General features: G+C 32.4%; 2 protein-coding genes across 3 annotated transcripts; both read left to right on the top strand.

Annotated features, from left to right (window-relative positions):
• The first annotated feature begins 2,693 nt into the window (after positions 1 to 2,693).
• On the top strand, positions 2,694 to 18,586 carry LOC11444713 (protein unc-13 homolog). 2 transcript variants are annotated; one of them, XM_024772596.2, is made up of 27 exons: positions 2,694 to 2,832; positions 3,393 to 3,462; positions 3,582 to 3,757; positions 3,844 to 3,908; positions 4,544 to 4,874; positions 5,455 to 5,521; positions 5,613 to 5,769; positions 6,705 to 6,872; positions 7,010 to 7,120; positions 7,518 to 7,727; positions 8,423 to 8,524; positions 9,383 to 9,604; positions 10,369 to 10,443; positions 10,559 to 10,639; positions 11,134 to 11,316; positions 11,404 to 11,559; positions 12,111 to 12,203; positions 13,146 to 13,217; positions 13,584 to 13,701; positions 13,964 to 14,151; positions 14,506 to 14,587; positions 15,333 to 15,425; positions 15,507 to 15,613; positions 16,283 to 16,360; positions 16,432 to 16,527; positions 17,289 to 17,384; positions 18,170 to 18,586. In XM_024772596.2, the coding sequence occupies exons 2-27, from the start codon at positions 3,455 to 3,457 to the stop codon at positions 18,341 to 18,343; spliced, it is 3,309 nt and encodes a 1,102-aa protein (XP_024628364.2). In that variant the 5' UTR covers positions 2,694 to 2,832; positions 3,393 to 3,454; the 3' UTR covers positions 18,344 to 18,586. The 2 variants fall into 2 exon arrangements, with proteins under 2 accessions (XP_024628364.2, XP_003627933.2); XM_003627885.4 differs by having other exon boundaries at positions 2,831 to 2,946.
• A 1,185-nt stretch (positions 18,587 to 19,771) lies between these two features.
• On the top strand, positions 19,772 to 25,053 carry LOC11445764 (peptidyl-prolyl cis-trans isomerase CYP22). Its single transcript, XM_003627884.4, has 7 exons — positions 19,772 to 20,026; positions 20,626 to 20,649; positions 20,901 to 20,988; positions 23,178 to 23,270; positions 23,556 to 23,588; positions 23,674 to 23,730; positions 24,650 to 25,053. Exons 1-7 carry the CDS (start codon positions 19,875 to 19,877, stop codon positions 24,758 to 24,760), a joined length of 558 nt encoding a protein of 185 aa, XP_003627932.1. The 5' UTR covers positions 19,772 to 19,874; the 3' UTR covers positions 24,761 to 25,053.
• Position 25,054: the final 1 nt, after the last annotated feature.

Raw genomic sequence — 25,054 nt, 5'->3', positions numbered from 1 at the left:
ACCTTAAAAAATGATTCAATGCTAGGACTAATTTCTCTGATTAAGCCTACTTCTATGGATGGATTGTGGCTATGCAAGAGGAGCTGAAGCAGTTCCAAAGAAATGATATACGAGACTTAGTTGCTAAGCCTCCTTAAAAGAACATTATTGTATCAAAATGGGTTTTCAGAATCAAGCTCAATAAGCAAGGTGAAATGGTAAGAAGCAAAGCTAGACTTTGAGCTCAAGGCTACAGTCAACAAGAAAGTATTGATTATACTGAAACATTTGCACTTATTGCTTAGAAGCATCAAATAACTTTTATCATATGTTGTCAATCATGGTATCATCTTATATTAAATGAATGTTAAAAGTGCATTTTTTAATGTTGTCATATCTGAAGAGGTGTATGTCAATTAACAACTTGGGTTTGAATATTTAAAACACCCAGAGTATATTTTCAAACTTAAGAAATCACTTTATGATCTGAAACAAGCTCCTAGAGCTTGGTATGATAGACCGAGTAACTTTCTTTTAGAAAATGATTTTAAAAGAGGTCAGGTTGACACTACTTTTTTCAGAAAGACTATGAAGAAAGACATCTTAAGTGTTCAAACTTATTTATGTTGATGATATCATTTTTGGTTCTACTAATACTACCCTTTGCAAGGAATTTTCTGAAATAAAGCAGGCGGAGTTTGAGATGAGCATAATGGGAGAACTGAAATTCTTCCTTGGAATTTAATTCAATCAATGCAATGATGAAGTCTTCATTCATCAATCCAAATATACAAAGGAGCTTCTGAAGAAGTTTAAATTGGAGGATTGTAAAGTGATGTCTATACCAATGCATCCAACATGCAATCTAAGTAAAGTAGACTATAAGTTGTATAAAGGTATCATAGGTTCTTTACTTTATCTAACAACTTTTAGGCTTAATATTCTATTCAGTGTCTGTTTGTCTGCAAGATTTCAATCATATCCTTGAGAATCTCACTTAACTGTTGTTAAGAAAATCTTCAGATATCTGAAAGGAACAATGATGATAGCGCATCATATGATATTTTTAACTATGTTTTTAGCACTTTTCTTTGCATTTTAAGACAAATAAGATGAGAGTTAGAGGAGTTGTCAATGGTTTGAGGAACATATTGTATTGTTTTTCACTCGAGTCATTGTAATTCACTTTTATCCTAAATCATGCAACTCCATATATAGGTGTTTTGTAGTGGGAGAAGTCATGTAAATTGACAAATCAAGACATCACATGAAAGATCAAGGACATGAAGATTGAAAATCAATGATTTTTAGGTTTTTGAAGATAATACAAAGTGATGAAAATTAATTTCAAGCTTCTAGAAGTTTCCAGACGGAAGAACTATAAAAAACACAAGATTTTGTACACAAGAGTTGCGCTCCTTTTTGAAAGCAAGTCGCAATTGCATAGAAATTATGAAAAATATATGAATAAAAATATAGACATGTGTATAAATTAAAAAAAAGCTCCCCGTATTAATATATAAGTTAAAATATAAACACAATTATAAATTAAAAAAATTAGGTTCTCTTATATGAGTAAAAATATAGACACATTTATAAATTACAAAAAAAAAAATATCCCCGTATTAATGTATGAGTAAAAATGTAGATGCATGTACAAACATAAAAAATTAGATGTTTGTATTAATATATGAGTAAAAATATACAATAAGCTGATTAAAATAATAATAATTGGACATGAACTAGTGTGGCACTTGCCACACCATGCCTTGTTCAGGTCCGCCTTGCTCCCGAGCCCATGTATGCCCTCCTGCACACAGTTATGGGCAAAACGATGGAAAAGGCTCGGTTTTTTTTTTCTTTTTTCTTTTAAGTCCTAAGCAATCATATGCTACAAATATTAACCATTGCACAGATTATATGTGTAAAAATGTTTAGAAAGTTGCGATAATTAATGATTACATTGATTTTGATGTTTTTATAAGTCCTTTTGAAGAAAAAATTTGTCCAAAATTATAAATCTCTTTATGATACAATGAAGCATTAAATATTATTTTTCTGACTATACCATCAACCATTTATTACTCTCGTTTCTTTCAATTTATCTTTCATATATCATTAATGAGGGATAATTTTGTAAAATTACTTAAATTTCTTTTATCTATAACTATATATAAAGAAAACTACTTCTTTCAGCTCTTTTGGGCTGACTTTTTCTCTACCAAAAAATATCCTTAATTTTTAATACAAATAACAATGTAACAAATGAATAAGAATAAATTTAAATATTAAAAAAATATAACAAACACGATATGAATATATATATTTGTCCAATTTTTATTATTTTATCATTTAAAATGTGTAACAAACTAAATGAGTATATTTATACTTACTTTTTGTGTCCTCGTGAGCTTAGCTCAGTTGGTATGAACAGTGCATAAAATATGCAGGGTCGGGATTCGAGCCCCGACCATCACAAAAAAAATACTTAACTTTTTTGTTATCCTAATTATACTCTTAAACAACTTTTTTTTTAAATAAATATTATTGTTGGTGTTATTCAAAATAATTAGAATTTAGATAATATATATTTTTTATATTATTGGTGTCATTGAAATAATTAGTATAAAATGGCCAAAAATATGTAATTTGATATGGAAGGAGTATTAATAAAAGTATAATAGCATTGACATGTAATAATAACAAAAAAATAATTGTCAAAAAAATAAAAAATAAAAAACTTTGGATTGGATCCAAAAAAATTGGTGAGATTTGATTTCAGCATTGCTTTCATTTCACACTCACAAAGTCTTCACAGCTCAACTCAACTCAACTGAAGAAAAACAAAAAAAGGTTCAATTTTTGCTTCGAATTCGCATACCCTTTTATCTCTTTCTTCCATTCTCTGCATTTTCAAGATCCATTTACCTAAAAAGTTTCTTTTTTTCTTTCTGTTAGAAACAAAAGGTAACTACTTCAAAATAAAAAAAAATTGTTTTTTTTTTTTATCATTTTTTCACCACCCCAATTAAAAATTAAACTTGGGTTCTTGTTTTTTTGATCAAATTCTTGTTTTTTACTTGATTTTTGATCAAATGCTTGAATTTTCTGAACTGGGTTCTTGGTTTTTTGATAACTTTTTGATGAAATGCTTGCATTTTCTGAACTGGGTTCTTGTTTTTATTGATATATTATTGGTCTTTCATTTGATTTTTGATGAAAAGCTTGAATTTTCTGAAGTGGGTTTTTTTCGTTGATAAATTTTTGGGTTTTCACTTGATTTTTTATAAAGTGCTTGCATTTTCTGATCTGAACTGATTCTGTTTTTCTTATGCAACTAGGAATGCATGTTCATAATATATTTTCACTTCAGAGTTTTGATTGTATAATGTATGAAATTTTTGATGTTGCAGAATTAGCATAGTTGCTGAAGTTGGTTGTAATTTTGTAATCTTGAAGCTATACTTTACTAACCATGGAAGAGTAAGTACTAAGTATCTCTTTGTTCCTTCAGTAGTTGTTAGGTTAATCGTACCGAAATTTCGACGAGTGATGTTATCATGTAATGTAACATTTTGTTTGTGGTATTTAATGAATTGCAGAGAAAATGCTATAGATCTTCTTCAAAGATATAGAAGGGATAGACGAGTACTTCTCGATTTTATTCTTTCGGGGAGTTTAATCAAGAAAGTTGTAATGCCACCTGGCGCTGTTACACTAGATGATGTGGATCTAGATCAAGTCAGTATTGATTATGTTCTTAATTGTGCTAAAAAGAGTGAGTTTAATTTGGTTCTTTGTGTTGTTTTTCATCCTTTTTCTTTTGCTTTCGTTGCCTTGATTATGTATTATTCTATAATACAGGTGAAATGCTTGAGCTTTCAGAAGCTATTAGAGATTATCATGATCATACTGGGTTGCCCCAAATGGTACGTTTGTTATTGTTGATATTTAATTAAGTAGGATATTCTGAATATAGGAATAGTATATTCCATTGTATAATGAATGTTGCTGATTGTATAATGATTAATTTCAGAGCCTATATAATAGAGTTTCATGGTTTAGTTGAAACACATGGTTTTACCATACACCTTTTTATTTTTAATTAATATTTTTGATATTTAGGGCTATTAAGCATTATAAACGATGTGCGATTTGGCTTGTGCACTTTCTGATGACAATTGTTTTCAAACATAACTTTTAGTTTTTACAATGTTTAGTAGTAATTGCTGCATTGTCTTTTCTAAACATGTAATAATTGGTCTTCCATCATAATACATGCTAATAAATATGAAGCATCTTAATTGATGAAGCACTGATACATACACGGATGATGGGCATAACATTGACACATAGACACCGGTAATAGTTTAAGATAATAAAATATTTAAATGTAACCACATGAGTTGGTGTTGTGTCGGCTTCGGACACCCTATCACTCCTTCAATCCGAATTGCCAGTGCTGTGTAGATGCTAATTATAAGTTTCTCTTTCCATTTCAATGACTTTGTTCAATTATTTGTGAGAATTGTTTTTGAATGTTAAATACTTCTGGCTTTAACAGAGTGACACAGGTTCAGTTGGTGAATTTTATCTGGTCACTGATCCCGAGTCTTCAGGTTCACCTCCCAAAAGGGCACCCCCGCCTGTTCCTATTTCTGCAGTGCCTCCTATTGCTGTTTCCACTCCACCTCCTGCTTATCCTACGTCTCCGGTTGCTTCTAATATATCAAGATCGGAGTCTTTAGACTCAGCACAAGAAAGAGAGCTAACTGTGGATGACATTGAAGACTTTGAAGATGACGACGATACTTCCATGGTTGAAGGTCTCAGGGCTAAAAGGACATTAAATGATGCTTCCGATCTTGCTGTAAAATTGCCTCCATTTTCCACAGGTGATTGTTCTAGAAAACTTATTGTTAGATATGTTCTTTACATTCCCACTCATTGGAGTCAATAACCACTGAAAAACTGAGAAATTAAGAGAGTGAAAGAAAAGCTTAGATAGAAGCATGATGAAATTTTCTATTCTGTTATGATAATTAAATGATCTTGTAGCAGGTTTTGTTGCATTTATAGTTAGGATTCTCACTTAGATTCTCAACTGAAATCCCAATGATTATAAATATAACTTTATGCCACATGCAGTTAGACTTGCATCATAACCGTTTTCAATCATAACCGTCATTGATCATATAGAGTTCAGTTCATGATAGGACATAATAAGTTGTTTTATCCATTTAGCTGACTTCACAAAAGTGGAAAAAGCTTAAGTTTTAATTGTTGTCATAGATCTAATAGGGTTTCTTATCCTCATTCTTTGTGTATTTTCACAGTTTATTTTAATGTTTATTTTTTCTTTCATTGAAATGCTAAATATATAAGTTTTGGATGATTTATGCATTAAAATTTTGTTGAAAGGTTGAAACTTAAGCCATCATGAACTTTCCTAATACGCCGTGTTACTGCTTCTAGGTATCACAGATGATGATCTCCGTGAAACTGCATATGAGATCCTCTTGGCTTGTGCTGGAGCCACAGGGTATGCTGTTGTGAGGGAATCTCTCTTTTTTATTGTGAATGGTTTGATAGTAAATTCTCTGTTCTATAGTAAATTCTCTCTTTTTTAACAGGGGTTTGATTGTCCCATCAAAAGAAAAAAAGAAAGATAGAAAATCCAGCAGCTTGATTAGGAAGCTTGGGCGTAGCAAAACTGGAAGTATTGTATCACAGTCTCAAAATGCTCCTGGATTAGTTGGCTTGTTGGAAAGCATGCGTGTTCAGTTGGAGGTATACTTTGATAGTTTAGCCGATTTTCCCTCCATTTATATTTTATTTTTTGCAAAGTAGCTTGGTGGTCTCTTCTAATAAGCAAAGACCCTTTTTTCTATGATGGCTACGATGTCTATCACCTTTGTAGAAAATTAAGTATCTATTTAGTGTTATAGTGTATAGGCCCAATGTTTGAGCTAATACGTGGCCCTTGCTCCTAAAAACTGAGTACAGTTGAGTTCAATTATAGTTTATTTCTGTGAAGCACCCTTCATCAAAAGGGCTTTTTTCCTCTCGGGGTAGGCGGGGGTCTAAGACTCGGTATGCTGAAGTGGAGATTAAGTGAACTCTCCGGGATTTAGGTACTACTTGAGCTAATCGTGGTTCAAAATTGATAGGTTTCAAATTTGTTGAGAGTTCCACATTGGATGAGGTATGAGCTGAAAAAGTGTTTGTAATTGGAAGGTAATTACAATTGGGATCCGTAGGTTTAAGTTAGGTCAAACACAAATTTTAAGATGGTATCATAGCCTATCCTAGATCAACTCGGCCACCCGCGCTCGGGTCACGCTCTTGATGCCTAGTCCTGGGCGTGGGTGTGGGCCTAAGAGTCTTTCAAATTTGTTAATAAGTGGGATGCATCCCTCACATACAAGTTGGTTTTGTTGAGTTGAGTTAGGTCCAACTCAAATTTTAAGAGAATCTATGATCAGTTGAATACAATTCGATTCCGTTTAATTTCCTTATTCTAGATTCATAAATATGACCTTATTTGGTGTACTGATTTGTCTTCTAAAACTATGGTTAAAATTGTAACCCTACTGATGAAATATTTTGGTTATCTTACTATAGTTTAACTGGAATGAGACATCAAACATTTGTAAACTGTGATGACCAATGTAATCTCTAATTGTGTTTGCTTATGTTTTCTGTATTCATATGTATGGATGCAGATATCTGAGGCAATGGATATTAGAACAAAACAAGGGTTGCTAAATGCTCTTGTGGGAAAGGCAGGGAAAAGGATGGATACTCTTTTGGTTCCTTTGGAGTTGCTTTGCTGCGTTGCACGTACAGAATTTTCTGATAAGAAGGCTTTTATACGATGGCAAAAGAGGCAGGTAGTAAAATCTGTTCTAGACTTTCTTGTCTCCATATTACTCTATTAGCTTGCAATTCTGTTGATGGCAAGATGAGGATGCTGCTATCTTATATTTTCTTTCTCTTCGTTGACATTTGGAAATATTTGTCAATGAAGCTAAAAGTTTTGGAGGAGGGCCTGGTTAATCACCCTGTGGTTGGATTTGGTGAATCTGGACGCAAGACAAACGAAATGAGGATTCTTTTGGCAAAGATTGAGGAATCTGAGGTGTGATATTCTCATTTTGGATGTCTGATATATGTTTTAAATCTCTATAGTGAACATGTTTTTAATCCCTATAATCATCTCGAATTTTGTTTTTTGTACCTATATCACACTTTTCAATTCCTACAAATTACAAAACTGCATGCTTTTAGTCCATCTTTAGGGACTAAAATCACATGGTTTTGGAATTTGTAGGGACTAAAAAATGGGTAGAAGGACTAGAAATATATTTAACCCTATATTATACTACTATTCATTCTGTTAGCATTAGGTCATAAGAGTTGGCTTACTGTTCTATCATGTCTGATTGGCTGGCTCACATAATTATATTTAACCCTATAACATATTGTTATTATTCTCTCTGTTTGTCTCATTCTACTCTGTTTATTTGTTTATTCAGTTTCTCCCATCTTCATCTGGTGAACTTCAAAGGACAGAATGCTTGAGGTCTCTAAGGGAGATTGCCATTCCACTCGCGGAGAGACCAGCTCGGGGTGACTTAACTGGTGAAATATGCCATTGGGCAGATGGTTACCAATTTAATGTTAGACTTTATGAAAAATTACTATTGAGTGTATTTGACATGCTAGACGAGGGAAAGCTGACAGAGGTTGGTGTCTTTATCTTCCCAAAACCATTATTATATTATGACTGTTTGAGCCATCAAATCCATGAATTGCTACTGTAAAGCTATATTTTAGTATAAATTGAAACGAAACAGAGACTATTGTAGATGATGATTTAGTTACAATGTGCAGCTAGAAAACAATTGTAACGAACCTCTGATTTGACAAACTAGCAATAAAATAGAAATGAAGGTGCGTTTGATACACATTGAGGTACAGGACAAGAACAACACAGGACAAATGCTTGAGTCACAACACAACTCTCTGTCCTGTACATTGTTTGGTTCACAATAGACAACAAAAAAAAAAAGAAATTATATGAAATTTACCTAAATATCTTTTGAAATATGAACTATTATATAATACACATATATATTTATGTGTGTGTGTGTACAAAATGTGTTATAATAAACGAATAATGGGTTCATTACATAGAGTACTTATTGTGTAGAAAATAAAAATAGGTATATTTGTCTTTTGAATTTTTATTCTATTAAGGGGCAAAATTGAGTCTTTGTTCTGTCTTCTTTCCCTTGTTTTGTCCAGTACTATGACGAGTTTTATAATCAAACTGGAACATCTGGTTTTGTACTGTCAAGTCTGTTCCTTTTGTGCAAATCAAACACACCCGAGTATTGTATCTCTGAACTGTGTCTTCTGTGGTTCACGTTATTTTCAGGAAGTAGAAGAAATTCTTGAACTTTTGAAGTCTACGTGGCGAGTTTTAGGAATCACAGAGACAATCCATCACACCTGCTATGCATGGGTTTTATTTCGTCAGGTATATCCATCACATTCTCTAATTTTATCCTTAAAAACCATTTTCAATTTTTAGTTGAACTGTTATACTATATTTTTGTCGATTGCCTCAACTTATTTTTAATTAAAGTTAAACTGAAAGATGCTATTATAGTTGTCTCATCCAGGACTGACTGTCTATTACCACTGCGAGGCCATGTTTTTCTGTGTGTTTCTCTCATACGCTTCATTCACTTTAGGTCAAGCAATTTATATCCTGATGTTTCGCTTCACCTAAATCTTCATTTTCTTTTCCATTTTCCCATTCAAACCTAATCTGTTGAACCTGTATTGCTTTAGTCCCTAATCTAACCTCATAGATTATCACTTTTTTAGGACATTGAATATAAGTTCTTGTTCTCAAAGATGGTAATTGCCCTATGGATGGTGCAATGCAGATTTGAAAAATATAGATGAAAAAATTTGAACTCCAAAATGTGTAAAGAAGAACAAGCATTTTGGACTTTCAGTAAATTCTTAAATTTAGCATTACCTAATTTCCTTGAATGTTTGCTTCTAAAAGGACATGATTTATTCAAGAAGAAAAGATCTTCATTTTTCTGATTATAAGATTAATTAGCAAACATTCCTCCAATGTAAGCATTTCACTAAGACATTTCAACCACTGTTGAAAATAAAACTAATCATGAATGTCTTAAAATAGCAATAATTTATTTTCTCATCAGGGTTGGATGTCTTACTTTACACTCCAAAATGAAATTTCACATTAGAGGGAACCAAATTCTGTATTTGATTAGATAGTATTTATTGAATTAGGTGACTCAACTTTCTTTTTATAATCATTATTTATTTTTTAATTATTTGATTTTGGGGTTTACAGTATGTTATCACAAGGGAGCATAGGATTTTGCTGCATGCATTAGAGCAATTAAATAAAATACCCTTGATGGAACAACGAGGCCAGCAGGAGAGGTTGCACTTAAAAAGCTTGCGTTCCAAGGTTGAAGGTGAACGAGATATGTCTTTCTTACAGGCTTTCTTAACACCAATTCAGAGATGGGCTGACAAGCAGCTTGGAGATTACCATCTGCATTTTAGTGAGGTATGCTATTTTTCTGATTGTTGTAGAGATTGTGCAGTACTTCCTTCGTTCCATTTTAATTGTCAATTTTATAGAAAATCTGGTTCCTATTAATATGTCGTGTACAAAGTTCAATGCAACATTAACTATTATTTTGGCAAGAATACCCGTAATTATTTATTGCAGATAGAGAAATAGGTGGAATATGATAATAAATAGCTAAGGTTATTATAGGGAAAAGATAAATAATTCAATCAAAAATAAAAAAAAGGTTATTGGTTTTCTTGGTATGTGTACATAACCTCAAGACAATAACTAAAAATGAACGGAGGGAGGAATGTTTTGTATTATTCATCTTTATAAGCAGTGGCTATTATAGAAGGACTCCTCATCCAGTCATTTGTACTTAATTTTTGGAACATGTTTTCGTAATTTGAATTTTAATGGAACTTGAGAAGCTCACAAACCATAACTAGTACTATATCAGTGAAGTTGAAATTTATGCTTGCATTTGTAAAAGCGCCAACTTAACATAATCTGTAGGATGGTTCTGTTCTTGTCTCCAGAGGATTCTCCTCTGTTTGAGTGCCTATGATCTTTGAGATAAACAAAATGAACTTCAGTTCCAATCAGTTTTGTTTTGTGTATCTTTTAAACAAATGCTGTTGGAATCATTTTCCCTCTTCTTTTCTCTTCAAAACTGTGTTGATTTTATACAAATTAATTCTAATATGTTGAGTTGCACCTTTAATTTTGTTTTGAAAACCTCCTGTTATGCCTTATAGGGTTCAGCAATTATGGAAAAGATTGTAGCAGTTGCGATGATTACCAGGAGGCTTCTACTGGAAGAACCGGACACTGTGTGTACTTCTGTTTGCTGGCATCTTTTGCATTTGGATAGATTTGTTAAAAATATTACAGCATGGAGTCATATTTTTTATTTATTGAAAGATCCTTTTACCGTTTTTACTGCAGTCCACGCAGTCCTTGCCAATTAGTGATCGTGATCAGATAGAGGTGTATATAACATCGTCAATTAAGCATGCATTTACAAGGGTGAGAGTATTCTGGGCATTGCTGTTTATTTCTGATAATGTAATTTTTGTAATGAAGATGTATGAATATCTATAGTTCTCGCATGTCTGCATTGAAATCCTTACTCACTATTCAGGTATTATCTTCCACTTGACTGATAAATGACACACAACTCATAATTTCCATTCGTTGATATTGATTATACGTGTTTGAATTTTTGGTGAATTTTTTCAAACATTATAAACTCTATTCACACTTTGATGGAACTTTAGTTGTAAGTGTATATATATCAGAAAACCATTGATAATTTGGAAGCAAAAAAAAGGCTTAAAATTGTTTTATAAATCTCTGTCCTGCCATGTGATTCATATGTGAATGAGAATATTTACTTTTTTTTTCTTAAATTTCTCTTTTACCTTCGTTTTCAAAAAATTTAAACTATGGTATAGAGAGGAAGATCTTGTTTTTGTTCTGTTTCTATGCCCATATCTAATGATTCTCATTACTTTCTGCAGACAAATCAAGTTGTTGAAAGAGTAGATATGTCACACGAGCATCACTTGGCATTGCTTGCAGAAGAACTCAAGAAGCTCCTAAAAAAAGATTCAACAACTTTCATGCCTGTTTTACAACAGAGACATCCTCAAGCAACTGTGGTATCTGCATCATTAGTTCACAAACTTTATGGTGTCAAACTGGTGAGTGTACATATGATTTGTTTACATTTTTCTGATCACAGAAGTTTTCTTTAGAATGACAGAAAAATCTTTTGGTTGTATTTTCAGAGACCGTTTCTGGATAGTGCTGAACATTTAAGTGAGGATGTGATATCAGTATTCCCAGCAGCTGAGAGTCTAGAGCAGTTTATAATGGCACTTATTACATCTGTATGCCATGAAGAAAATGCCGAGATCTTGTTGAGGAAATTGAATCTCTACCAGGTAGGAGGTTTTATTTCTTTTAGAGGACACACAATTGTCTTCATTGGTGCTGAGAGGGAGAACTTAGCTCTAACTCGAAAAATTGAATCTTCTGTCTTTTATATGTATCAATGCATAACAACAATAGTTTTGTATCAACATGAGTGAAGTTATGGAAGATATATAAAGTGATTTCCTACTTTTATATTTGATACAAAATATCTTGCTATCAATTGTGCAAAAGAACCTTGTTTAATGTTCGCACGTGCCGTATACTTGATCCTTATACTCGTAACCCGTTAGAAAAAAATTTCATCAGAAATTATAGGCTTTCTTAGGTTCATGATTCATTGATGAAGCACTATCTTCTGGATGAGAGTTGGTGGGCATAATGTAGATCATCTAGTGATTAGTTGTCATTCTATTGTCATGTAGGTTGATTGCAGATATGTTTCAAAAGGATATACATTTATCTACTCTTAGGTTTATTAGTATAGTATTTTTTTCATTTATTCTCCTATCATTATTCATTCTAAGCTTTTGGTCTTGTCCTGCATTTTTTATTGCTATAGATTGAGACAAAATCTGGAACCTTGGTGTTACGCTGGGTCAATTCACAGCTTGGAAGAATTTTAGGTTGGGTGGAGCGAGTTACTCAACAGGAGGTAAACCTTATATCAGCAGTGCTTTACTGTCAAATGTCAGGCATTTTGAATTGTTTCTCTACTATAATATATATGGAGTTAAAAACAATTATAGTAGAGGCTAATGTTATGGTGGAAAAAGGAAATACAAATGAAATACGAGGACATAATAAAACCGTTACATTTTTAGATTTAAATTAAATTATCTTTATCTACAGAATAAATAGGTGTAAGATTTGACACAAACATTCTATTACAAAAGATGAACACCTGTAATCCCCAGAGCTAAGCTCCTCTTCCTAACCAACCAAATAGCAACTAATTTCCTACTCCACTCCTCCTTCCTACTGTTTATGCTGCCTAGCCTACTCGGCAAGTGTAACCAATTCCCTCTATCAAGTCTTGGGCTTCCCATGAGGCCATGCCCATACTTCTACCAGAGAGTAATATCAATCTATTTGACTGTTAATTTGCAAGCTACATTGCGTAGATAACAGGATAAGATACCAATGTGAATACAAAATTCAAGTTCTCTAAGTGGGGAACTCGCTTTTATGGAAAAGTGAGGAGTTATAGCCATTGATTGAAAAATCAACAATTGAGATTTATAACTTCATAGTTTGTTATACATGTGCATACATGGTCACAATCTCAACCGCTGGCACTGATTTTTCAATCAGTGGTTATAATTCTTCACCTTTTCCTCTAAAGGAATGGGAAATGAAACGAGAAACAAAGGAATGGGATAAAACTTAACATTTACCCACAACGACACATTTTCTTCTTTGGTAAAATGGCCTATCCCAAGCAATACCTGGCCGAGCAGAGGTGTATGCCATTTTTAAGCTTTTGTTTATGTTTGTTATTTTGTTAAGATAGATATATTCGTCTTCTGTCCTGCTTCGATTAAAGCTTCTTAACTGCACATATATAATTTAATAATTAATTGATATACTTTCACAGCATTGGGACCCAATATCTCTTCAACAGCGGCATGCTGGTTCTATTGTAGAAGTTTACAGAATTGTAGAGGAGGTAAGAATGTGATAGTATTTCTGTGATTTATCACAAGGTTGTATAAAAAACTAGCATTCCCAGTTCCCTGTATCTGGGTCATTTATTCGGCATTTCTGCGTATTATTCTTTTGGCATCCTGCATAATAAGAAAAAACTATGATCCTCTAGATCTTAACACAAAAAAAAAAAAAAAAAAAAAAAAACTTTCTAGAGGTGGTAATACTGAATTTACTATTTTTCATCATTGTTTCTTTATGTTCAACTAAATGTGAGTATTTCCTCTTATAATATCAACAACTCAGGTAGATGAGAAGTTTATTTCATTCTATTTTGTCCTGCTGTATAATTGACATTCAATTCATTGGCTATTTTTATCATGTGCAGACTGTTGATCAATTTTTCGGTCTTAAAGTTCCAATGAGATTTACAGAATTGAATAGTATGTTCCGTGGCATTGACAATGCTCTTCAAGTGTACGGAAATCTTGTTGTTCATGACTTGGGTGAGTAGATACTACACATTTTGGTTTGCAAACATACCTATTTTTACTCTAAATAGTTTCTAGTCTAGTTATTAATGCTGTCGTTTTAAGATTTCAAATACGTTCTAAATATAAGAACAGTTATTGGATGATTAAGTATTTTAAGATTTCAATTTTCAAATACCCTCTAACTATATCAATTTGTCGTCCTCTGGTAAGAGTTATGCATATTATTCAGATCCTACATTCATATGAATACTAAGGTTCCCTTTTGATTACACAGCAAGCAAGGAGGATTTAATTCCACCTGTGCCTGTTCTCACGCGGTACAGTAAGGAAGCTGGACTAATAAAAGCTTTTGTAAAGAAGGAACTATTTGACACTCGTGTGCTTGAGCGTGAGGAGACAAGGCCCCGTGAAATTAGCGTCCTAACAACTCCAACACTTTGTGTCCAGTTAAATACTTTATATGTGAGTTCAGGCTGACTTGAATTGCACCTGGATTATTTTCACTTTTATTTGTGTTGTTATGATGACGTCTCTCATTTAAATCTTCCTTTTTAACGAGCCTCTGTTTGCTATCATTTTTATATTTTGATTGGAATCCCAGTTAAACGCTGTTATTATTTTTTATTCTTTTTACTTGCCGTTATCCTTCATCAATATTTTATTAAAATATTTGACATGTTTCAATAGAAAAATCTGCAGTTACATTGAATTCTCCTAGCCTTTTTCTGAATAATATTCTATTTCAATACACAACATGCTAAATATTCTTTCATTATGCTGTATCATTAAATTAATGATTTTTTTTGCCATCTGCAGTATGCGATCAGTCATTTGAATAAATTGGAAGATAGCATTTGGGAGCGATGGACACATAAAAGGTCGCAGGAAAAACTCATAAGTAAGTGATGAATTGTTATATCTTTTTTTTGTGTGGTTATATATGTTTTAGATATGTTTTAAGCAATTGCACAAACATTTAACAATGAATGGTTGCATAATTTTATTTATTTATGTGAGGTTGTCTCTATGTAGTTACATTATTATGGTAATAGGATCATGTCCATGCATTCTCTATGATTATTTTCTCTTAATTGATTGTTGGGAACTTACATTACTGTTAATGTGACAGCTTCGTTAGACTTCTAAGCCTCGTTGGATAACTGAATTATTTTGTTTTTCGGCTGTTTCTTTTGTTTAAGAGGATTTTTTATCGTTCCCTCACACAAACTTTTTTCTCTTTTCTCCTGACATTTATATTTTATTATAAGAGAGTATGTGAAAATGTTGTTATCATTCGAGTAAGAGTGGAGAAGTGTCTTGTAGATTGAGTAGAATTAAATAACCATGTCACTCTGTATGAACAATGAGGGGCATTCATCGTTAGGTTCTATACACGCTTCTAATGTCTGTAATATCTGTACTTTTGTTCTGTTTATCAATGTAACATTGAATATCCTAATCTTCAACTCATCACAATTATGCATAACACGTTTATTACTACTACTGATTTTGATATCTACTATTGTTACTATCGTTATCATGTGCCATGTGAACAGTTCGATTATATTGTGCTTTCTCAAAAAAATAAATAAGTTTATCAGAATACTAAAAGCTGTTTAATTTTTTACACATTTTGTCTGTAGGAAAATCAATAGATGATAAGTCCAAAAAGGATACCTTTGATGGAAGTAGAACGGTTATAAATGCTGCTATGGAGCGCATTTGTGAATACACCGGTGAGAATTTGCAACCTCATCTGCTTTGTTGCAAATCAAACTTATCTAATTACTGTGTTTGGGTTAATTTTCAATTTGCAGGAACTAAAATCATATTCTGCGATCTTAGAGTGCCTTTTATCGACAACTTATATAAACCCAGCGTTTCAGGCTCTAGGGTCGATGTACTTATAGAACCACTTGATATGGTAATTTTTTTCTCATTACAAAGATGTCATTATGTTTTCAATGTACTTGTTAGACTGCTCTTAATTTGCAGATATATACTGTGAAAAAACTTATATTGCTAAAAGTGAAATTACATATTTCATAAAAAAAAAATATAAAAAAAAATCAAATTTCAGAATTATTGTTGACCACTGTGTAGACAGAAAAAATTATATTCTCAGATATATTTTGTTTGTTAATTGTTATGCATATGTAGAGAATATATTGCCTAACATAACTCCCTAAAACCAATGCAACGGATGGAAAATAATATTATAATAACAAGGATAAAATTGAAGGTTGTAAGGGAAACAGAATTCGTAAATTAAATCTTCTTATTAATACTGTGTTGTTATAATAGGGTATTAATACTTCTTATTGGTATTAACATTAATAAGGAACACATCTCATGAGAAAATTAAAAGAATAATTGAAGGTATTTTAGTTTAAATTTACAACAGTTTAATGATGATGCAAATAAGTGTGACTGATTGTTCAATTGTTTTTCCTACGACAATAAAGTTTAAGCCAAAGAAGAATGTAATGGAGTTTATTCTTTATACTTTTTTTCACTTTAAAGTCTGACACTTAATATTGGTGTGCTTAGCCAACCCATTGATCATGTGCTTTCCACTTTTGATTCACTGTAGGAACTTAGCCAACTTTGCGATATTGTTGTGGAGCCTCTCAGGGATCGGATAGTGACCAGTCTTCTTCAAGCCTCATTGGTTATTACTTTAATCTAGCTTTCGATAAGTTCATTACCTGTACTGTGATTTTAACATTTTCTCACTTGCAGGATGGCTTGCTCCGTGTTATCTTAGACGGTGGTCCTTCAAGAGTGTTCTTTCCCGGTGATGCAAAATTGTTAGAAGAAGATCTGGAAGCCCTAAAGGTATCATACTCCAATCATTTATTAAAAAGTTAAATATTTAATTTAAAATGCACAAGTTCCAATACAAAATTACTATTTTAAACTTCTTAGCATGTGCAAATTTGCACATGATAGAAAAACCCTTTTAATAATAGTGAGCCTGAGTATTTGGTTGAAAGGTGAAACTTGACATACCAATGAAGAAGGGATTTCTTTTGCAAAATATTAAACAAATAAAAAATTGAAAGCTTTATTAAGACCAAAATACACAACCATCATTACTTTTTACATATGATTTCCAATCAAAATTTCGCTTTTACTGGCGACAGAAAGAATTCTTAATAATAGCCCTTTACAGAGAGCTGCCTGGACCAATACTACAATGAATTGAGAAAAATACACAGTGAGAATAAATGTTTTAACCCTTAAAACATTATTTATTTACATCTGAGGCATGGTGCCTCCACAGAGGGTAAGATGGAAATTCCACTTGGGTGTTTGCATTTCTTTTGGATGTCATCTGTAGCACTAGCATCCTTATTCTTAAAATTAAGAAAATAAATAAATAACTAAATAAAAAATAAATAAAGGATCAAAGTCACTTCCTGACCTTAGTCTCCGTACATATCGCACAAATCGAAGCCCTTGTTAAATCTCACAATGAAAATAGTTTCCATGTTTTGAAGATTTCTGTGCTCTGGTAGAAGTTTTGGTGTGATTTTAGTACTTATTTGTTGAAGTAGCCCCATTTTTATACATAATTGTGTTGATGCATCCTGTAGGAATTCTTTATATCTGGAGGTGATGGACTTCCTCGGGGAGTTGTTGAAAATCAGGTTGCACGTGTTCGGGTTGTGATCAAGTTGCATGGCTATGAGGTTAGTTTATCGACTTCTCCATTTACAACCTGAACAAAAATTCCGATAATCAGATTATTGATGAGTTGCTGAAGGATATTACTCTTCCGAATCGAGGAATTTACTTCAAAGGGAAAATGGAAGAGTTATAGCCTGAGTTGAAAATGAATGGTTGATATTGTGATTCCATGCATGCACATGTATTTTAACAAACTATGAAATTGTTAAAATCTCAAATGTTGTTTTTCCAATCAATCTATATAACAACACCTTTTTCTCTGAAGTATTTCTTACTTTAGAGGAGTCTAGTGCCATACTAAAAGGCATTTGACTGACTTGGCATTTAATTGCTTTATCTATGACTCCATATTAAGTGGCCATTTGTAATAGCTGTTTTTAAATAATCATTTTAGAACTTTTTCATCCGTTTATTACAGCTTCTGAAAAATGAGAATAAGTAAAGAAATAAAAAAACTACTTATATTAAAAAGCTCTTGAGTAACTTTTTTTAAAAATCATTTTCGAGATGATTTTTTTTAAATACATTTTTTTTGGACAAAATGGTTTTTATTATGGTAAACAAACACATAATAAATTGTTTTTTTAAATCCAAAAAATAATCTCTAAATTATTGAATATCGAAATCCCTTTTCTATTAATCTGCAGCAAATGGACCCTAAATTTACAAAGTAAACAAGTTCCTCACTCTCTAATGTATGTTATTTATTACTGGTAGAAAATATTTTCTTGTAACAATCATTCCTCAGAAAATATATACTTATATAGTAATCTGCATTATTTTGCAGACTAGAGAGTTGATTGAAGACTTGAAATCTGCTAGTGGCCTAGAAATGCAAGGTGGAAAAGGCAAACTAGGAGCTGATTCTAAAACTCTATTAAGAATATTATGCCATAGGAGTGACTCCGAAGCCTCTCAATTTCTAAAGAAACAATTCAAGATACCAAAGTCTTCTGCATAAGGAAATCTTGACATCCAAAGCAAAGCACCAAAATTTTCACTGTGACTAGTTTTCTGTGAATATTCATTGCTGTATTTTTCTTCCTTTTCTTTTTGTATTTGAAAATAGGTCATTTGGTGTATAATTAGGTTCTAGAACTGGTTTTTTGTCTAACTGCATTGTTGTTGATCTCCATTTGTAAAATTTACTCCATGTGAATACTGTAAGAATTCAATTAATGAAGCTCCAATTCTTTTCTGCATAGATCAGTTATTTCTAATAACACTATTTTCTGTGAAATCTATGGATATAGATTCACTGCGGTCGACATTTCAGGCAGTCACTGTTGTCAGAGAAATAGGCACCATTGGATTTATCAAATGCTCTATATTTTGTCACATGCCCTCTAATTGGAAGCAATCTTTTTCTTCCTCTTGAAATTAGTTAAGCAGAAGAGGGTGAACCCATAAACTATCTACAAAAATAAAATTAGATACTAAGTCTGTTTCCACACAACCCCTTAACATGAACACAACCAAAAATGAAATACTCTGCAGCTGAAATGAACTCAGCCCAGAGATCACAAAGCTGCAAAAGAGTAATGCTGAGAATGGGATGTGGGGTTGATAAACCTATAGTCACATTTGGCGACACTGTTTGAGGGTGCCGCCATGGTTGTCGGTTGCGAAGAGGATAGATTCATAAAATATCTCCACAAATATCTATGTGACGGGAATTGATGAGTCAAAATAATAATATTTTTAATGTCATTCAAAATAGTAATTTTTTTTCTTTCAATGTATCAAAGTCAAACGTAGGTAAACCCATAACTAAATTGTTTAATCTGTAATATTCCTTTACAAATTCATTTTAAAGTATTTCAAAAGTCACCATGTTAAAAATGAAGGACATGACATGAATTCAAATACAAGAGAAACTAAAGGTAAGAGATCAAACACTAAACCACAACACAACTTTTTGTCCCACGTACAAGTGTCTAAAATATCAAAATAACTTTTTGCCCACAAAAAATCGTATAAGATCAAAAATGATTTAATATCATAAAAGTTTGCCTTGTGATGTTCTGTGTTGTGTTGTTCTCTTTTGATGTTACTTATTGTTTAGCGGATCAAACGCATAGTAAATAAGTGAGGAATGTTTGAAACCTGACTTCTGCATATATAATCATCTACGTAATGTGATTTGATTGGATGCACGTGGATAAAAGTTTTACATTGTCTATTGTTGATATGTATAAATTAAATCAATTTTTTTTTTTGGTCAAGATTAAATCATGTTTTTAATCGCATTTGAAATGATTAATTTTTGTTTACAACAGTGAGAAGAATTTGAGATTTTTTTGTTTGTTTATAATATGATTTTTTTTTAATGTAGAATATTCCTTTATTTTTTTATTTCCCTTGCCCAAATAAATCATTTCAAAAGTTCAAACTCGTTCTAGTAAAGTCTGCATAACTCAGAAGCATTACACTGTGCTGTGTTTTGCGTTGCGTTGCGTTGCGTGTGAAGTGTGAGAACTCGTGAGTTCGCAATGGCAGGTTCAGGTGTGGAGTGGCACGTGCGTCCACCAAACCCTAAAAATCCAATCGTCTTCTTCGATGTTACCATCGGTAACATCCCTGCTGGTAGAATCAAAATGGAACTCTTCGCTGATATTGCTCCCAAAACAGCTGAAAATTTCAGGTCACTTTCTCTACCACTTCAATTTCTGCAATTAATTTATAAAACTTTGAATTTAAATTATTATGATTATTAATATAGCGGTTGCATTGGTTATTGTTAGAACAACAACTAGTAACAAAAGATTAAACAAGAGAACGAAAGAGGAAGACAATGAACATAGGATATTTGTTAACACAGTTCGGCCAATTGTGCCTACCTCTGCGATTATAGAGCAGCTATAGTTATGTTTCTATTACTGTGAGAAGAATTAGGGTTTCAGTGTTACAAGCAATATATATATATATTTACAAGATTACCCCTGAACCATACTTCAACAGTTATGATTAGATATTGTGAATTTTAGCTTGTCTTTCATTCAGCTACATGTCAATGACCATCGAAAACGTGTTTTAAATGCACTGCATGATTTGTAAGCTGTGTGCTTGTTGAATGGTATAGATGATTTGGAAACCTCTAGTAGGCAATTTCTTTTCACACCTCCTTAAACTGCAGTTTGGACTTTGATGTTCCTTGCTGAGTGTTATTTATTACACTTTGTGATTCGCTTTATTTGAGAAATTATTGCCCTTATTAACGAGCTCACTTATGTTATTTTGCAGGCAGTTCTGCACGGGGGAGTACAGGTAGTGTAACAATCCATTGTAGTTTTTCTTCTTTTTTTTGTTTTCCTTTTCATTTGGATTTATGATAAGTTTGGATCTATCACTGTGCTTTTAATTTTGATACCCACAAAAGTGATAAGGTTGGTCGTTTGGGGGGGGGGGGGGGGGGGGGGGGCTGTGATTTGTTTACCTATTTAACGCTAATTTGCAAAATGTCTGTCAGAATATTTGACTATGGAATGTTAGGTTTTATGATATGATTTTATTGGCAGGAAAGCAGGTCTTCCTATTGGTTACAAGGGTTGTCAATTTCATAGAGTGATTAAGGATTTTATGATTCAGGCTGGTGATTATGTAAAGGTACTTTTCTGGTCAATGTTATCTCTAACTCGTCTGTTTTTATATATCAGTACAGGGGTGTCTTGCGTTTACAATTTATATTCACTATTTATAAAATAAGCTTATTGCTCATATGGCCTATATACATGGCTTATATATCTTAGTTATGAAGTCAATGCTTCTTTTCTTGCCTAATATTTTTGGGAAACCTTATTTTATCTCTCTTATATGTCCAATCATATTATTCCTTTTGTTCTAATATTTTATTTATGTTTGTCCTAATGGTAAGGTAGATTAATCAATTAGAAGGCATGCTAGTAGTGGTGGTAGACCCAATGCTTTGTTTACGTGTACATATTTTAAGAATTATAGCTAGTAGCAGCTTCATATAAAAATTTAAACGGCAGAGTATCAATCATAGTAATGGCAAAGTTATCAATATTAGAGGACAGAGTCAATTTTCATTAGAAATATACCGTAATAATTTTTCCAACTGAAAAGTCTTCAGAAAAAGATGCTAATTGATCACGATATAGTGATTTTATGAAACATGGGTAAGGCAAGTTTGTTGTTCTATCTCAGTTTAGGAGTTTAGTCTAAAACGTTGTTTCTTCAAAGGCTAGTTGACAAATATTAAATTTGCAAGATCCTTATGTTATTTGGTCAATCAGATTGGTAGAAATGGTATAATTTAATTAAAATAGCTGAGTAATTTAAGCAACACAATAGAAGTTCAATATTGGAAGTACCTTTGGCTGAGGTTTCGCTTGCACCAAACTATTTGATTCCGTAATTCTCTATAATTTAATGGGTTAATAGCTTCATAAGCCAATTGTCTTTACTAAGGGCTTGTTTGGATAAACAACTTATTTGCAGCTTATAGCACAATCGCTTATCATGATAAGCACTTATGTATAAGCTTGCATAAGCTATTTTTATTGTAAAAGATGAAATAACATTAAATTGTTTTTGCATAACCTTAGTGAAATTTGAGAGACCGACAAGTTTTTTGATTTGATTAGAATCTCTAAATATTAGTATAAAACTCCAATAAGAAAGGAGCTATCGGATTCAATGTAGGTATACTTTTCATATAACCTAAAATATCTAACTTGTTTTTTATACTTCTTTTACACTTTAACCTTTTCCTTGTTAACGCTAGCCTTTGATTGCCAACTCAATTTTAATTCTTTTAACACGATTGGCTAGCCCCGTTTTTCATCATCTGATACCTTCTCAATGTTGCTGCAGTTGATTTCTATTGCCATTATTTTTTTAAATGTTGGTTATATCTTTGATTCCTTCATTTTATCTCCTAGAGATGACTTAATTGTGAGTGTTGTAGTTTGGGTTTAGACACAGTAGTTCAGTTGTAACTTTTAAACTAATGGCCATTCCTTCGTAACAGTTTGGGTTTTATAAGTGGGCTCTTGCCTCCTCTATATTAAGTGTTAACACGGTTCAGTTTATCTAATTCTTATGTGGATGGACATACTTTGACTGCTTTGAGACACAACTCCAATTGAAACCAGATGCTCTTCCCTCTAACAGTATGGCTTTGAGATGTTGTTTCTCCTACATCACATATGTTTCCCAACCATTTTTGTTGCTTGGCTTGTTTGATATTCATCTCTATTGTGGTCGGTGGTCATGTATCTAAGTTTTCTCTCATCTGATCACTGTAATCAATTCTTTAGATAAACCACTTTCTATTTGGATTATTAGGTTGGCAGTGGGCATTAGTGCTCAATTTTGTCATAATATGTTTTATGTCTTGTGAGCCTTTCAATTTCACTCTAAATTATTATATTTACGCAAGTTTTGTTGTTATCATAGTGGAAATAATATCACAAGAAGTTAATGTTATAGTTTGGGGCAGGACTTGATGCTAAAGTATTAAATTCAATTGTTTATGCATTGTAAACTGCAATATTTATAACCGTTCATGTGGATGTATTGAATCTACACTGCTTTTATAAAGTTGTCAGTGATAACAATATGGCACTTGTTAAGAATTTTAAAGAGGAAGTTTTATCTTGGAAATGATGCATTCAACACATTGAAAGTTTAAAAAGTAACTTTTTCTTTATAAAACTTCTAAGTTATTTCTATTTTTGAATCCTTAACAAGTGCCCTTGTTAGCAAAACCCTAACAATATAATTAAATCCTGGTTTTATATGAAACTAATGAATTTGTTCTTCCTTGGCAGGGTGATGGTAGTGGATGTGCTTCCATCTATGGACTAAAGTTTGATGATGAAAATTTTACTGCCAAACACACTGGACCTGGTCTTCTATCAATGGTATGAATTTCCTGTTTTAATATAATCCCATTTTAGGTTATACGAAAATATTGAGACTTTTGATGTATTGTAATAGTATTTCGATTCTAGGTCACATAAGGATACAATTAATAATTGCTGTTAAAATTGCACAATGGCTATGAATTTCTGAATTTTGAAATCATATTATCTATGTCTTGCTAAAAACCAATTCTGCTATCAATTTATTCAACTCGAATGGCTAAAATATGCTTTTTTCTTAATCCAATATAAAGAAATCTGAAGTCCATATTGTCTAATCTGCAGGCAAATAGTGGACCAAATACCAATGGTTGTCAGGTAACTTTTAAATGGTCATTCCTTTCTTGTTATGTTTTCTGGTAAAGCTATATTTCTACTGATAATCTTCTTTCTTTACTTGCAGTTCTTTATAACTTGTGCAAAATGTGACTGGCTTGACAACAAGCATGTTGTTTTCGGGGTATGCTTCGATATCTTAAATTGCATGTTTTTTTAATTATAATATTTGGTCAATTAGCGTCTAAGATGCACCAGACCTGTACACTTAGACTTGTACCTTAAACTCATGTCACACATAGTGACACATTTGCAAAAAAGAATTCTCCCAAATTGAGTATCACTTTCAATTTCAGTATAATATTGATTACTTTTTTTCAACTGTATCATTTAATTAATACTAGGCTCAATTGCAGTTCTGGTCCTCCTACTTTCACCATTTTGCAGAATTGGTACCCCTCCCCCTATTTTAAAATTCGACAGTTTTGGTCCTTCCATGATTCCATCACATGCTTGGTTTAATATGGTGATATGCCATGTTTTAAATGAAGTTATTAAGTAAATTTTCTTACAATTTCATCGATGTTGGTCTTTTCATGTCATCTGATCATTTAAAACATATCACATCTCCAATTTTTTAGTTCAAAAATATGGAGGGTGGAAAACTGTCGGATTTAAAATAGGGGGGCCAAATCCGAAAATGGTAAAAATAGGGGATCAAAATTGCAATTAAGCCTTAATACCGTGTGCATCATTTTCGAGTCAATATATTCTACTTTGCATTTATGATAATGATGAATACACTAATACTCAATAAGGTTAATTTGGTAAAACTTCTTTACTTTTTTAGTCTTTCCCTAATCTGTGCGAAATAAGCACGTTGTGAGATAGAGAGAGTAACTTTCTTCTAGAGTGGAGGACTAGCTTGAGCCGTGCTCATTTTTAACAATTCCTGCTCATTGCTGATTAATTGTTAAAAAGGAATTCCGCTTGCCTTTCAAAATACATCCTTAAATATGTGGCCTTATTTGGAATGTTAATAGCATCTTTCTTCCCCTAAACTGTTGATGTGTTGTGTATTTATATGACTTTGCTTTATGCAGAGAGTGCTTGGAGATGGTCTTTTGGTAGTGAGGAAGATTGAGAATGTTGCAACTGGACCCAATAACCGGCCAAAATTAGCTTGTGTCATTGCTGAATGTGGTGAAATGTAAATTTCAGAGTAACTTCACTAACAAACTATAGTTCTCTAAATTGATTGAATCCCATAGATATGTGGGCTTTCTATACAAGGATATTTCTTTCTGGTTAGTGAAGCTATATCTTGTAATACTGATAATTTTGTCGCGGATTAGTTGAATAGCACTGCTAATTGAATAATCGTGTTTGGGAATTGTAGAATGCATCTTTTTTGTCCAAAACCATTCATTTGTGATGATAAAATTTGTATTCCGGCGGCATATGTAGAATAAGTGGAGATGCTTCAATTCAGTGTGATTCTGGAGAAG

This window comes from Medicago truncatula, chromosome 8 (genome assembly GCF_003473485.1).
Source record: "Medicago truncatula cultivar Jemalong A17 chromosome 8, MtrunA17r5.0-ANR, whole genome shotgun sequence".
Classification (NCBI taxonomy): Eukaryota; Viridiplantae; Streptophyta; class Magnoliopsida; order Fabales; family Fabaceae; genus Medicago; species Medicago truncatula.
Note: the sequence above shows the minus strand (reverse complement) of the source record. Positions and strands in the feature narration are given on the sequence as shown.